Raw genomic sequence first — 15193 nt, 5'->3', positions numbered from 1 at the left:
CGTCTCGTGGTTATTTTTAGCTCCTCGCTGTCAGCAGCTCGCTCTCGGCCTTCTGGCTGTTTGTTGTTTCACAGGAAGTGTTCAGTTTCCAGGAGGAGCTCTGCTCTCATTGGTCGATTGTGCAGCTCGGACCCACATCCAGAACCAGTTTAAATTTACATTAAACATAAGCCGCTAGCTCAGAGATGACTCCTGATCAATGATCAATACTGTCACCAATACTAAGAATCAATAGAAACGGAGACAGAGGCAGCGGCATGCATCAGCTGTTCAGTCACATGTTCAGCGTCCAGATCACCATATGGTCAGCCTGGGCTCGGGGCCCGGGGCCCCGGGGGGGTCTGATCCTCTCACTCGGTGATTCGAGGTGTTTGCGACACTCGATGTGAAAACCAGGTGGATTAAAACGATTCATGGAGCCACGAGTCAGACGTGTGTGTGTGTGTGTGTGTGTGTGTGTGTGTGCGTGTGTGTGGTGGCGCTGTGGTGAGTCAGTCGTCATAGAAACATCAGACGGCTGCTGTCAGTCTGACTGACGAAGAATAACTGCAGCCCTCATCCTGTCGCTACACCAAGCTTTTATTGTGAAGGAGCCAGTCTGAAACTAACCAATCAGAAAAAAAATTTTAAAAAATTAAAATCTATTTAATTTTTTAAATAGAAAAACAGTTCTTTACAAACTTTTGTTCATTTTTTTTTCTTAAAAATGTTGCCCGTTGACCTCAGTGAGATGATAATGTTGCCTCAGTGAGGCGATAATGTTGCCTGTTGACCTCAGTGAAGTGATAATGTTGCCCGTTGACCTGAGTGAGGTGATAATGTTGCCTGCTGCCTCAGTGAGGTGATAATGTTGCCTGCTGCCTCAGTGAGGTGATAATGTTGCCTGCTGCCTCAGTGAGGTGATAATGTTGCCCGGTGACCTCAGTGAGGTGATACTGTTGCCCGTTGACCTTAGTGAGGTGATACTGTTGCCTCAGTGAGGTGATAATGTTGCCTGCTGCCTCAGTGAGGTGATAATGTTGCCCCGTGACCTCAGTGAGGTGATAATGTTGCCCCGTGACCTCAGTGAGGTGATAATGTTGCCCGTTGACCTCAGTGAGGTGATAATGTTGCCTGCTGCCTCAGTGAGGTGATAATGTTGCCTGCTGCCTCAGTGAGGTGATAATGTTGCCTGCTGCCTCAGTGAGGTGATAATGTTGCCCGTTGACCTCAGTGAGGTGATAATGTTGCCTGCTGCCTCAGTGAGGTGATAATGTTGCCTGCTGCCTCAGTGAGGTGATAATGTTGCATTGAGTTGATGAAAGTTGCTGCTATAGAAACAGAATCAATCTGTTGATCCTCAGAACTGATTCATAACTCAAATGTCTGTTGTTGTTTATCTGTGTTGATAAGAACAACAACAAACAACAGACCCCGGTGGACCCGACACACACACACACACACACACACACACACACACACACACACACACACACACACACGGGCACACACACACACACACACACACACACACACAGTGTGCTGTTTGTCTCTGTTTATTGTTGTTGTTTGTTTGTTATTACGTGTTTATGATCTTCATTCATCTGAAACTGACCTCAGCTGTGCGCGCGGCCGAGCGCGCGTCACTGTAACTTTTACCCCAAATCATTTGAACATGAAACAAACTTTAATGTTATCATCCTCCACGCACACACACTCACTTACACACTCACTTACACACACGCGCGCGCGCGCTCACCTGGCTCAGTAGATTTTTCATCTCCGTCATTCATTGAATCCGCACGGTCACGCGCGCCTTGGCACGCGGGAGTCCCGCTGTTCACGGCCTCGTCCCGCACGCTTCGGTCCCGTTTGAGTCCCGCATCATGTCGATCCGAGCCGGGACAGAAGAGCCGAGCCGAGCCGGAGCAGAAACCAGCCAGAGGAGTCCGCGTCTGTCCTGGTCCCGGTCTGTCCTGGTCCTGGTGAGGGACTGCGGGTCCACACCGGAACACTGACACACCGGAGAAGCGCGCGCTGCCGGGAGGAGGCTGCTGCATAGCGCGAGCCAATCAGAGAGAGTGAGAGAAAGGGGGGGGCACTGTTCCCATCAATTAATCTGCTGATTGATTTTTTAAAAATCGGATTGATTATTGATCTGTGATAGATTACTGATCGGTGATTGATTATTGATCCACTGACTGGTTCTGATTAACAGTTCAATCAGCAGCCGATTGTCAGTTTTATTATAAAAACAAACATCAAGTTTTAAAAACAGATTCAATGTTTCTGTTCAAACGTGTTTCAGGACACGTAAACACGTAAACACGTCAGAACACGTGTTAATACGCGTAAACATGTTAGAACACAAACAAACATGTTAGAACACAAACAAACATGTTAGAACACAAACAAACATGTTACAACACTTAAACATGACAGAACATAGACACGTCAACATGTCAGAATACGTAAACATGTTAGAACACAAACGTGTTAACATTAGAACACATAAACATGTTAGAGTATGTAAACATGGCAGCCCCCCCCCCCCACAATGTAACTGTTGAGTGTGTATATACAGATACACTGTGTGTTACTTTAAGTGTGTGTGTGTGTGTGTGTGTGTCGCCCCCTGCTGTCTGTCTGCAGTACAGTTCAGCGTCTCCATGGTAGTGAATAATACTCCAAACTAAAAAGTTCACTCTGAGTGTGTGTTACTCTGTGTGTGTGTGTGTGTGTGTGTGTGTGTGTGTGTGTGTGTGTGTGTGTGTGTGTGACTTTGTCTCTGCAGCTGAAAGACAATCAGTCTGAACACTGCAGGAGCAGCACAATCTGAGACACTGTCTCCTGTCTGTCTCTCACTTGTCTGTCTGTCTTTCAGCTGTGTCTCACCTGGTTGACGTCTTCTTCCTCTGCGGTTGTCCGCTGCCACCTGCTGAGGTCACACCTGAACTCTCACCTGACAAAGGTTAAAGAATCAAAGGTGACTCACCCGGTTCCATCAACGGCTCTGATTGGCTGTTGGAAGCAGGAAGTAGACAGACAGCAGTGGGCGGGGTTTACAGGTTTTTATTGGTTTATTTCCGTAACGATGATAAAAAGAACATAAAAAACAGCGGTGATGTCAGAGGGCGAGCTCAGTGATGTCAGAGGGCGAGCTCGATGATGTCAGACGGCGAGCTCAATGACATACGAGAAAGGGGCGGGGCTTCGGGGCAGCAGCAGTCTGTTTCAGCCAATCAAAGAACAGGGAGGACGGCTGGGGTGGAGCTCGACTGAAGACCTGTCTGTCAGAATGTTGCCTAGCAACAGTACTCCTCCAGCCGCCAAGGGCGGGTCTTGGCTCGAGCAGGGGGCGGGGTCTGTGTCAAGGGCGGGGTTAAAGGACGTCATCACTCTCCGCTGTGTGGAGCTGCGTGTCATCGGCATCCGTCATTATGCTGCTGTCCTGACTGTCATCCACCTCCGCAGCTAGACAGGCAGAGAGAGAGAGAGACAGGTGGAGAGAGAGGGACAGGTGGAGAGAGAGGGACAGGTGGAGAAAGAGGGACAGGTGGAGAGAGAGGGACAGGTGGAGGGAGAGACAGGTAAAGAGACAGAGAGATTTTGACTTTTAACCACCTTTATTAAAACATGTCCGCCACTTATTGCAGCAAGACACCACACACCCCCCTATACCCAACACACACACACACACACACACACACACACACACACACACAAAAAATAAAATCGTCTCATCACTTTTTATAAACAGATAATCTGTTCACTTCCTGTTAAGCTGCAAACTCACCACATCTTTTTACACACATGGAGGTCATTAACAAGATTACAGTATTGATACTCAGCCGTCAGGCACAGAACAGAGACCAGCCCCTTCAACAGTAACTCAGGGTCCACCGGCCCCGAACCCACCGGCCCTGAACCCAGCGGCCCTGAACCTACCGGCCCCCGAACCCAGCGGCCCCGAACCCACCGGCCCCGAACCCACCGGCCCTGAACCTACCGACCCCCGAACCCACCGGCCCTGAACCCACCGGCCCTGTTCATCAAAACACTTGTGTCCTCCTCCATTTGTGAGAGACAGGTGGAGAGAAAGAGAGAGATACACACAGGTGAAGAGAGAGAGAGAGAGAAAGAGACAGGTGGAGAGAGAGACAAGGTTGTCCTGTACCTGTTTCACCTCTTCAGGGGCTCTGTACCTGTCTCACCTCCCCTGGGTTCTGTCTCACCTGTCTGGACCCTGTCTCAGCTCTCCAGAGCGTGTCTCACCTTCGTCCTCGGGTAGGTATCTCTTGTCGATGGCCTCTTTGATCTGGTTGTTGGCTCCTTTAGGATCCAGATCCATCGCCCAGCTGAAGTTCATCAGAGCCAGGTGAGTCTGACCCAGCTTCTTATACACCTGACAGACAGACGGCAGTTAATGCTGTTAACCCTTTCACTGCTGGACACCTGAGACTAAACACGGCGGTTAAACTACTGATGTATGTATTGATCTGTATCGTACCTTTCCTATGAGGAAGTAAACCAGAGACTCTTTGGGAACAATCTGTTTCAGCTCCTCCAACTCCTGCAGAGCCGCCTGCAGAGAGACAGACAGGTGAGAGAGAGAGACAGGTGAGAGAGAGACAGACAGGACATTGATTACCTTGTCCTTGTCGTTACTGGTCAGTATCAATCAGCAGTGATTGCCATGTACATGTCGTTAATTAACAGTACAGAAGTACTGATCGGTATTGATTACCTTGTACTTGTCGTTGGCGAACAGGATGGAGGCTCGGTGGAACTTGCAGAGCGGGTTTTTGGGGTCGATCCCGATGGCTCTGTTCAGAGTCTCTAAAGCTGCATCTGACTTCTTTAACGCATGCTGCACCTGCGCACACACACACACACACACAGGTATGGTCACTGTTGATCAGGTAGCGTCTGTTAGCAGGACGATGCTAACGTGCTAACGTACCACTCCGATGTGGCAGAGCAGCACGGAGCTCTGAGGGTTGATGCTCAGCGCCTTCTTAAAGTGGATCTCTGCCAGATTAAACTTCTCCTGTTTGTAGTAGATCATCCCCAGACCATACCTGGACACACAGACAGGGGACACACAGGGACAGACAGAGAGAGAGAGAGAGGGACAGAGAGGGACAGAGAGACAGAGAGGGACAGAAATGGATGGACACACAGGGGGACAGACAGGGGCAGAGAGAGGGGATAGAGACAGAGGCACAGAGAGGGAGTGACAGAGACAGACAGAGGAGGACAGAGAGAGACAGAAACAGAGAAAAACACACAGAAAGACAGAGAGAGACACAGAGAGGGACAGAGAAGAACAGAGAGAGACAGGGACAGAGGAACAGTGACAGAGAGAGACAGAGAGGGACGGACAGGGACACAGAAGGACAGAGGGACAGAGAGAGAGACAGAGCGGGACAGGGACATACAGAGACATGAGGACACAGTGAAACTCTGGTCAGGTGCTGAGTGTTACACAGTGCAGTCCACGGTGGTTGCCATGGTTACCAGGCGTTGTAGTGTCTGTTGTTGACTCTTATGGCGTTCCTGAAGCAGGCGAGCGCTCGGTCCAACTCCTCCGTCAGGACGAACTCATGTCCCAACAGAGTGTAGGCATACGCAAAACCAGGGTCCACCTGAGGGACAGACAGGTCAGAGAGACAGACAGGAGGACAGAAGTGTCCTGCTGTTGAATTAAGTCCCTCATACTAAACAGTCAGAGCTTCAAACAGGTGAGGCAGTGGGTGAGACAGCCAGTCTAACCGTGGTATCCATGGTAACAGTGACTCACCTGGATGGCTCTCTGGAAGAACTTGATGGCGATGTCATGTTCCCTCTGAAGACTGAAACAATTTCCTGCTACACACCAGGCCTGCAGAGAGACAGACAGGTCAGCTCACAGACAGACAGGTCAGCAGAGGGACAGACAGGTCAGCAGAACGACAGATAATCAGAGAGACAGACAGTTGTGTGACGGAGAACTTTGTCTTTAAAGAAAAATAACAACAGTCAACATCTTAAAAAGACACCACAATCCTTTAAACTGAGGACAGAGTGTCAACAAGTGGACAAGTGGACAGATGTAGTCCTAACCTCAGGACAGTGTGTGGACAGGTGTATTACCAACCTCGGGACAGTTCTTGTCCATGTCTGTCAGGTCTTTGGACAGGGCGGACAGGGCCACGTCTTTCTGCAGGTGCCACAGGGTGGTGGAGTAGATCTCCATACCCTCGACTCGGAACGACTCGATCCTGCGCACCTCGCTGAACAGACGCTCCGCCTACAGACACATGACATCATCACTCAGGTGTGTGTGTCACCTGTCTCAGGTGTGTGTGTGTAAACTGTGTCAGGAGTGTGTGACCTGTCTCAGGTGTGTTACCTGTGTGTACTCGGCCAGTTCGAAGTAGGCCCTGCCGATGTGTGTGAGGACCCAGCCGGTGTTGTAGTGCTGGGGTGGGAGGGAGGTCAGGATGTTGATGGCGTCTCTGCAGTTGTAGGAGCAGAGCGCCTGGTAACCACGGCCCAGTTCCCGTAGCAACGCCATCACGCTGTCTGTCAACAGAGACGATGATGTCACAGTGACTTCCTGTTACAGATCACATCAAACAACATGTCTGCCCTCTCTGCTACTGGGGGAGTACTGCAGTATCTGATAGTATCAGCAGTATTATCTCTGCAGTATTGCATAGTATCGGTAGTATTAGTACTGCAGTACAAAACAGTATCAGCAGTAGTATTACCTACGGCGGCCCTCTGGCACTGGGGGTGTCAGGCAGACTCAGACTGCAGTATGTGATAGTATCAGCAATATTAGTACTGCAGTATGTTACAGTATCAGCAGTATTACCTGCGGCGGCCCTCTGGTACTGGGGGATCTTGGTGTCAGGCAGACTCAGACTGGGATCCAGTCTCAGGATGTCCAGACTCTCGTTCAGGTTGCTGCTGTTTGTCGTCTTTGCTGATTTACATTTTGTTTTCCTGTTTGGGATCTTTGTGGGAAACTTCATCTTTAACTTCTTACTGTTCTCCTGCACACACACACACACACACACACACACACACACACACACAAAAAAACACACACATTACATGTATTATTATTCGCACACTGCAGTGATAGTACTGCAGTAGTACTGCATTAGTCCTGATGGTACCTTGGCAGTGGAGCTGGCGCTGGTAAACAATCTGGAGCTTCTTCTGGGCTGAACATTTGGAGGACCGGACATACTGGGACTGAGGACCTGAGGGGAGCCACTGAGAGACAGACAGGTCATCAGACAGGGAGACAGGTCATCAGACAGACAGGTTATCAGACAGACAAACCACGGCCACAGGAAGTGCTCCGGGCTCTGTTGATGAATTACAGGTCCGGTTCGGTCACATGACACCCTCTGACCCAGAAAGACTTTTCCTCATTGACTTCCATCAGGAAACAGACATCAGTGAATCATTTGTTGTGAGTGAAACGTCTACGGTCTCTGATTTAATCCATCCGGTTCAACCTAACCCAGTAACGTTTGGAAAGTCTGAAAGAGCCGAAAGATTTAAGTTTTTAGACCGCCGTGCAAGCTGGCAAAGCGCTAATCTAGAAGTCACTCCGCCGGCTAGAGTTACCTGCTCGGGCACACTCGGGCTAACTCGGGCACACTCGGACACACTCGGGCACACTCGGGCACACTCGGGCTAACTCGGGCACACTCGGCTGTAGTGCGTCTGAAGTGCGCTGCTCTGTGAGTTGTAGATCTGCATATTTTAATGACTTTCTGCCTCATGTGTCACAAAACTGTATCCAGACTGCCCTATACATCTATGTATCTATCTATACACACACACACGGACACTCTATACATATACATCTATTTATATATCCATCCATGGTTAAAGGTAAACAGAGCTGAGCAGGTCTCTACAGTTCAAACTGATAAACTTTATTGTTTTATTACAAATACACACTCAGGGAGACACTCCACCTGCCCATCTGTCTCTGTCTGTCTGTCTGACACTGGGGCAGACAGGAGTCCACCTGTCCACCTGTCTTTGTCTGTCTGATGCTGTCTATCGGTCTTTCCGTTTGTCCTCCAATGGAGGACGGAGGACGATGGTCACCTGGTATGAGGAGCCGAGGTCTGTGATTGGTTGAAGGGGATGGGCAGGACATCTCTGCTGTTACCGCTCTGACTGAAGACAGACTTGGACTGACTGATCCTGGAGACGGACTGAGAGACAGACAGGTAAAGAGGGACAAGGTCAAGGTCAAATTTATTTACATAGCACATTTAAAAACAACCAAGGTTGACCAAAATGTTGTAAAAACAGGTGAGGAGAGAGACAAACGGGTGGAGAGAGACAGTCAGGTGAGGAGAGACAGACAGGTGAGGATCAGGAGTGTGTATCAGGTGTGTGTGTGTGTGTATCAGGTGTGTGTACCTTCTTGCTGGGAGCTGTAGTTTGGGTTTCCATGGTAGCTGAATAGTTCTGTAGATATGTGGGGTCTCCAGGGCTGGGCTCCAGGGGCAGGATACCAAAACTACACATACACACATACACACAATATACACAATAAACACACAAACACACACACAAAATACACAGTCAAGTGTTATCTGTAATGTCACAGAGTTCTATATGAGCACTGTCAGACACACAGGTAAACCGACACACAGGTAAACCGACACACAGGTAAACCGACACACAGGTAAACCGACACACAGGTAAACCGATACACAGGCACAGTGACAGACAGGTAAAATGACGCACAGGTAAACTGACACACCTGTACCTGCAACTTTTACTTGTACAGGTGTATGTAACTCACCTGGGCGTCAGTGGGCTGAGTGCTGCAGGGCCACCCAGTAAACTCCGCCCACTTTTGGGCTTGTTCTGTTTAGCCAATAAGGAGCCAGCTGATGCCATGGAAACTGTGTTCCCCAATAAGGAGCCAGTCTCCGGGGAGATGAGGGAGGAGTCAATGTAGGAAACCGACAAATCAGATGTCAGCTTTCCGTTCGATGATTCTAGATTCAAACGATTCAACTCCTGAAGAGAAAAACACATTTAATCCATCAGATTGAAACCAGCTCCGTAATCTGATCATTCAATCTGATTATCAAATGAAAACCAGCTCAGTAATCTGATTATTTAATCTGATTATCAGACTAGAACCAGCTCCATAATCTGATCATTCAATCTGATTATCAGATGAGAACCAGCTCAGTAATCTGATTACATGTGTGGTGTCAGGTGCGTAGGCAGGGCCTACCAGTGTGTCCTGCGGCGTCTCCATGAGGGCGGTGTCGAGCCGGTGGGAAGGATTTTGGGCGGGGCTAATGGATGGTGGGGGCGGGGCTATAGAAGAGTTCTGTAAAGAGGACAACCTAAAGACCTGATCTGGATCTGGTTTCTCTCCTGGAACACAGACCACAACGCACATCTCAGAGACAGGACGGTCACATGATCAGGGTCATACAGGTCACCTGCACAAGTGTGTGTGTGTGTGTGTGTGTGTGTGTGTGTGTGTGTGTGTGTGTGTGTGTGTGTGTGTGTTACCTAAGTGACAGAGGTTCTGGAACGGCGACCAGAGGAACGGGTTGAGGGTTAAACTTCTCTGGAAACACTCTGCACCTTTAGCAACACGGTCTGTCTTACTGCTCCACCAGACAGACGGGTCAGAGAGACAGACAGGTCAGAGAGACAGAAGGACAGACAGGCAGACAGACAGGTCATTAATAAGTCATAAACAGTTTCCTGTGGACAGCTGCTGGTGTATGTGTGAACACCAGTGACAGACTGGGACAGCTGGGTCTTACCAGTAAATGTGTCCCAGTAAGGACAGAGACAGACTGGAACAGCTGGGTCTTACCAGTAAATGTGTCCCAGTAAGGACAATGTGAAGGAGGCGGAGTCTCCAAACTCTGTGATGATGTCATCCTGACTCTTCTGTTTATTCAGCACTCCACCAATCAGAACCTGTTCTCCTTCAGCCAACCTGAAAGACAGACAGATAGAGAGACAGACAGGTGGAGAGAGACGTGAAGAGAGACAGACAGACAGGCGGAGAGAGATGGACAGTTGGAGAAAGAGACAGAAAGGTGACTGTGAGGTCACTGATGTGTATCCATGGTGACGCTGTCTTCAGTCCACAGGAGGAAACAAACTTAAACCACTGAAACATTTACAAACAGACTGTGTTGTTGTTGTTTACGGGTCATAGTTAATATTGAGTTACTACAGCTACTCTACGGTATACAGTTACAGCTAACAGCTACTCTACGGTTTACAGTTACAGCTAACAGCTACTCTACCGTTTACAGTTACAGCTAACAGCTACTCTACGGTATACAGTTACAGCTAACAGCTACTCTACGGTTTACAGTTACAGCTAACAGCTACTCTACCGTTTACAGTTACAGCTAACAGCTACTCTACCGTTTACAGTTACAGCTAACAGCTACTCTACGGTTTACAGTTACAGCTAACAGCTACTCTACGGTTTACAGTTAAAGCTAACAGCTACTCTACGGTTTACAGTTACAGCTAACAGCTACTCTACCGTTTACAGTTACAGCTAACCAGCTAACAGCTACTCTACGGTTTACAGTTACAGCTAACAGCTACTCTACGGTTTACAGTTAAAGCTAACAGCTACTCTATGGTTTACAGTTTCAGCTACCAGCTACTCTACCGTTTACAGTTACAGCTAACAGCTACTCTACGGTTTACAGTCCTGACAGGAGACGTCCTGACACCTGATGACACCTGCACTGTCCAAAACCAACCACACACACACACACACCAAAAACACAGTGTGTGTGTGTGTGTCTATTTGTGTCTGTGTGTGTGTGTGTGTTTGTGTGTGTGTTCGTACTTGCTGAGTTCGACGCAGCACTTTGCCAGCAGGAATCGAACCTGCGGCGTGGAGCAGCTGTGAGCCTTCAGCAGTCGGTACGCTTTGTACGGCTTCCCCGAGCGGTAATAACATGTGGCCAAAAGGTAGAGGGCCTCCTCCGACCTCACTGAGACAGACAGGTGGACAGAGAGACAGCTGCTCAGAGAGACAGACAGGCAGACAGACAGACAGGTGTTCAGAGAGTCAGACAGCTGTTACCTTCAGCGTAGAGTCTCTCAGCGAGGAAAACTGCGTCCAGGTAGGCGTAGTGGTTCAGAGCCTGCCACACTGCAGCCTGAGGACAGAGAAACAGACAGGTTTACGGTCAGACAGACAGCCAGAGAGACAGACAGGTTTACTGTCAGACAGACAGCCAGAGAGACAGACAGGTTTACTGTCAGACAGACAGCCAGAGAGACAGACAGGTTTACAGTCAGACAGACAGCCAGAGAGACAGACAGGTTTACAGCCAGAAAGACAGACAGGTTTACGGTCAGACAGACACACACAGAGTAAATAAACACTCAGTTTGTTTATTTACTCTTTCGCTCCAGGGATTTTTTTAAAAATTATTTTGGGATTTGTTTTGTTTTGGTTTAGGCTTTCATTATGTTTTTGTTTTTATTATATATATAATATATATATAATATATAATATTTATTTTCTGTCAGACATCAAACATGACAAATATACTGTAGAACAGGCATCACCAACTGGAGGACCGATTCAACTAAAATATCATGATTAATTAACCATTTTACTTTGATTTTGATTAAAGAACGATTATTTTGCTTTTTGCTTTTTTTTGTTTGTTTTTTGACCTCATTGTTCACTGACAGTTTCATGTGACCATGGTGTGTTGGAGTGTAACAAACATATGATTTATTATTATTTAAACTTTCCAGCATTATATAAAAATGAAAAGCTCAATCTTAAACAAACTTCAGGTAAATTTAAGCACATTGTGCTGATAATAGGCCAACCTCTCCTGACTGCAGGACTCTGACTTCAACTTCTGTCAAACTTCTGTGCTATTAATCATTTTACTCAGGAATTAAAAACTTTTGAGTGAAAATAAATGTGAAAAGGGTGAACATAAGGTCATGTGTTTGTGGCCCCAGGCCCCCAAAACATTACAGCTGCCGCTGGAAATAATAATGAAAGGTCAGCGCGAGCGGCTGGATGAGACACAGAGCGATGCGTCCTGGTGTTTCTAAATAATTCATCCAAAGTCTGATTAAAGCTGAAACTAACACAAAGTCGTCTGTAGAAGTCTAAAGAAGTCACTTTCCACCCCGGCAAATGTAGCTGTTTCATTGCTGTGGCTGTCAAACACTCAGCTGTTCGACAGTCAAAGTTGTTCACTGCATTTGGCTCTCCGTGGCGCTATTCTTATTATCATTGGCTGTTCGTGTTTTCTGTCAAAACATGACTGGAATGCGTTCTTTCAACAGCCCTACTGAGACATGGACTCGCCAGACCACAGCACACTTCATTTTATTACTGGTTCATCTGGTTTGTTTTTACTGGTTGTTATTTGGGGTGGAAAAAAAATCAGATACAGCACAGTATGGCGACACTTTGCGTGGCAATACTGCCTCGATACTCAGATTTCAAGTATCGATCTTTTATCATAAACATAATTCATTTTTGCAAAGACCCATTTTACACTTTTTATTTCGAGAATAATAAAATCCAGTAGATGGTGCTGAGCCCTTATTTTGGTGAGGTTAGCAGGAAGTTCATCACTGGACAAAGAAAGCAGAAACATACCGTCAGCCCTCATATCAAACATCTGTGCTTATTTTGGACTTTTTAACACAGAGGGAAAGATGGACTCGGATAATATGAAAACACTCCGAGCATGAAGGCTCACATCACACGCCACCATCCTGACGGAGCGTTCGCCAGCTCTGCTGAAAATCAACCAACAATGGACACACTCTGGCAAAACTACCATCCAACTCTGACGATAACTCAGTCCATCTCCTTCAGCATGAGCAAAGATCTGAAACGCTGCTGTCCCCTGCTCCAAACACTGACCTCTGGATGAGGCTCCGCCCCGGCGCTTTGCCACCGACTCAGCCGAATCGAGCTCCACAGAGAGGAGGAGCGTTGCGAGGAGGAGTCGTTCAGCCGGAGGGCTGATTTTACTTGAGACACCTAAACTTTAATAACAATAACAATGTTACCTGACAGAGGACTCTGCTGTCACACACACCTGTAGGACGCCAGTGTCACAGCGAGAAGATGCTGCAGACCTTCTGCACACTGCAGCACCACAACCACAAAAACATCACCATGGTAACAGACAACGCTTAAGACATGTGTGTTACCAGCAGGATGCCTGCATGTTCAGTGTTTCACTGATGTGTTGAAAATCGCTGTGACAGACAACAGTCACACGTGTTTGTAGACTGTCAGACAAACAGTTTGTAGGTGTAACTACATTTCTGATTTCATGATGCTGTCAGTCAGTGCGTCTTCGGTACGGTCTGTCTGCGGTATGGTCCGTCTTCGGTACTGTCTGTCTGCGGTACGGTCCGTCTGCGGTACTGTCTGTCTGTGGTACGTCTGCGGTACGGTCTGTCTGCGGTACGGTACGGTCTCACTGTGTTGCAACAAACGGCTGAAGTCAAATCAACAGACTTTTCTTTTTTTGGTAAAACTGATGTTGACAAAGTTTTTCTTTGGGGAAATAAATTACAGTGAAAATATGATAAATTAAAATATTTTATTTTTGAATAAACACATATTTACTGCTTTATTTTCTCTTCTTTAGTCACAGATATCCTGAAGCATCCTCGATTAACTGTCTCTCAGTATATCAATTATTGATTAGCAATTATTGATTATCACAGAATTGCAACATCCTGATCAAATCATGTAGGGAGTAAACCTGTGATTACTGGTGTAACTGGTCTGTTACCAGTGTGACAGGGTTTGTTACTGGTGTGACTGGGTCTATTATTGGTGTGACTGGTCGGTTACCGTCGTGATTGGGTCTGTTACTGGTGTGACTGGTCTGTAACTGTCGTGACTGGGCCTGTTACTGGTGTGACTGGTCTGTTACTGTCGTGACTGGGTCTGTTACTGGTGTGACTGGCTGACAAGGCAGCTAACCAGCTGATGGGTAATATTAGTGTAAACCTGCAGCTAGCTGCTGTTAGTTAGCGTTAGCAAACAGTTGTTGGTTAGCTTTAGCTTTAGCTTGGCTGCTGGTCTGGGGTCAGACTGGTTTGTGGTCAGACCGGTCTGGGGTCAGACTGGTCTGGGGTCAGACCGGTCTGGGGCCGGTCTTGTTACAAACTGGAACCTATTTATGTTTATTTGTGAACTTTAAAGGGCACTTCCTGCTGACCGGAGCCGCTTGGCTAACCGTTAGCCGCGGCGTTAGCATGAGCTAACTGCGCAGAGCACCATTAGGAAATAAACTAACTGATCTCCCGCCGCTCTCCGCAGAAACTCGCGTCTCTCTGACGGACCGGACACCGATCGGTCCAGTCCACGGAGATGTTCGGCTGACATGTCTTCGGTCAGAGCCAGTTTGTGTCGGTAGAATGTGAACTTTAAGAGGAGTTAGCTCCGGTGCTGCCGTCCTCAGAGCCGGTTTGACCTCAGCTGAGGACCGACACACAAACACATGAAATTAACCTTTTAATTCCTAAATAAAAGATATGTAGTGACATCGGTCTGTGCCGAAGCACCGAGTGTTACCGGACAGATCACCTCAGCCCACTCTCGTTCCTCTGCTCGGTTTCTGTGCTCACGGACACGAGCGAAAACCTAAAACCAGCGGTTTTTAAAAGGGGTTCGGCATGAAGGAAGCTATCTGAACTGAAACCAGGCTGACGTTAGCAAACAAAACGGCACTACACTGAAACCTGCCGACAGCCCGACAGACCGACAGACCGGAGCTCCCGGTAAACACCCGGTAAAACCCTCCGTGCTGCCGGCGGCGGTCTGCGGGGCCTGTGGCGGGCAGAGGGCTCACTCCGCGGACTGGACCAGCCGCTGAGGCCGGGGCGGAGGAGGCAGCTCGGGCTTCAATAACTCCGGGCTCTCGGGTCGTGACAGCGAGGTGTAGGGGTTTCCTTACCTGGACGGGTTCCTGCAGCACCGTCATCCCGCCTCCTCGCTCCGTGTGTCGGCTCCGGTCGTCGGTTTCCCTCTTTTCTGTCGGTTCTTTCTTCACTCCGGTCTGCAGGACAAGCTGCGGCCGAACATTTGAACACACCGACCGTTAGCAGCCGAACTCTGCCGAGCACTGCCGATCACTATCGAGCACTGTCGAACTCCGCCGAGGCGGAGATC

The 15193-nt window shown here is 48.2% G+C and overlaps 2 protein-coding genes across 4 annotated transcripts in view; both read right to left on the bottom strand.

Moving 5' to 3' along the window:
• crhr1 (corticotropin releasing hormone receptor 1) overlaps nucleotides 1–2027 on the bottom strand; it is an 11402-nt gene extending 9375 nt beyond the window's left edge. For both annotated transcript variants that reach the window (XR_015774844.1, XM_088069262.1), the window contains exon 1: nucleotides 1739–2027. Coding sequence is in view for 1 of the 2 variants with exons in the window: in XM_088069262.1 (XP_087925388.1) it covers nucleotides 1739–1768 (30 nt within the window). In the remaining variant the exon portion in view is untranslated. The remainder of the gene's footprint in view (nucleotides 1–1738) is intronic.
• Nucleotides 2028–3035: 1008 nt separating this feature from the next.
• cdc27 (cell division cycle 27) lies at nucleotides 3036–15168 on the bottom strand. 2 transcript variants are annotated; one of them, XM_088069234.1, is made up of 20 exons: nucleotides 14979–15168; nucleotides 11099–11174; nucleotides 10859–11006; nucleotides 9854–9979; nucleotides 9541–9638; nucleotides 9254–9399; nucleotides 8810–9030; nucleotides 8422–8521; nucleotides 8101–8210; nucleotides 7149–7248; nucleotides 6842–7022; nucleotides 6374–6546; nucleotides 6119–6271; nucleotides 5783–5863; nucleotides 5500–5627; nucleotides 4943–5060; nucleotides 4727–4855; nucleotides 4490–4564; nucleotides 4255–4384; nucleotides 3036–3453 (listed from the first exon to the last, which is right to left on the bottom strand). In XM_088069234.1, exons 1-20 carry the CDS (start codon nucleotides 15003–15005, stop codon nucleotides 3362–3364), a joined length of 2412 nt encoding a protein of 803 aa, XP_087925360.1. In that variant the 5' UTR covers nucleotides 15006–15168; the 3' UTR covers nucleotides 3036–3361. The 2 variants fall into 2 exon arrangements, with proteins under 2 accessions (XP_087925360.1, XP_087925361.1); XM_088069235.1 differs by lacking the exons at nucleotides 9854–9979; nucleotides 10859–11006; nucleotides 11099–11174; nucleotides 14979–15168 and adding an exon at nucleotides 9801–9847.
• Nucleotides 15169–15193: the final 25 nt, after the last annotated feature.

The sequence above is a fragment of the Plectropomus leopardus genome, chromosome 18 (assembly GCF_026936395.1).
Source record: "Plectropomus leopardus strain MGB_pleo_1.0 chromosome 18, ASM2693639v1, whole genome shotgun sequence".
Classification (NCBI taxonomy): domain Eukaryota; kingdom Metazoa; phylum Chordata; class Actinopteri; order Perciformes; family Serranidae; genus Plectropomus; species Plectropomus leopardus.
Note: the sequence above shows the minus strand (reverse complement) of the source record. Positions and strands in the feature narration are given on the sequence as shown.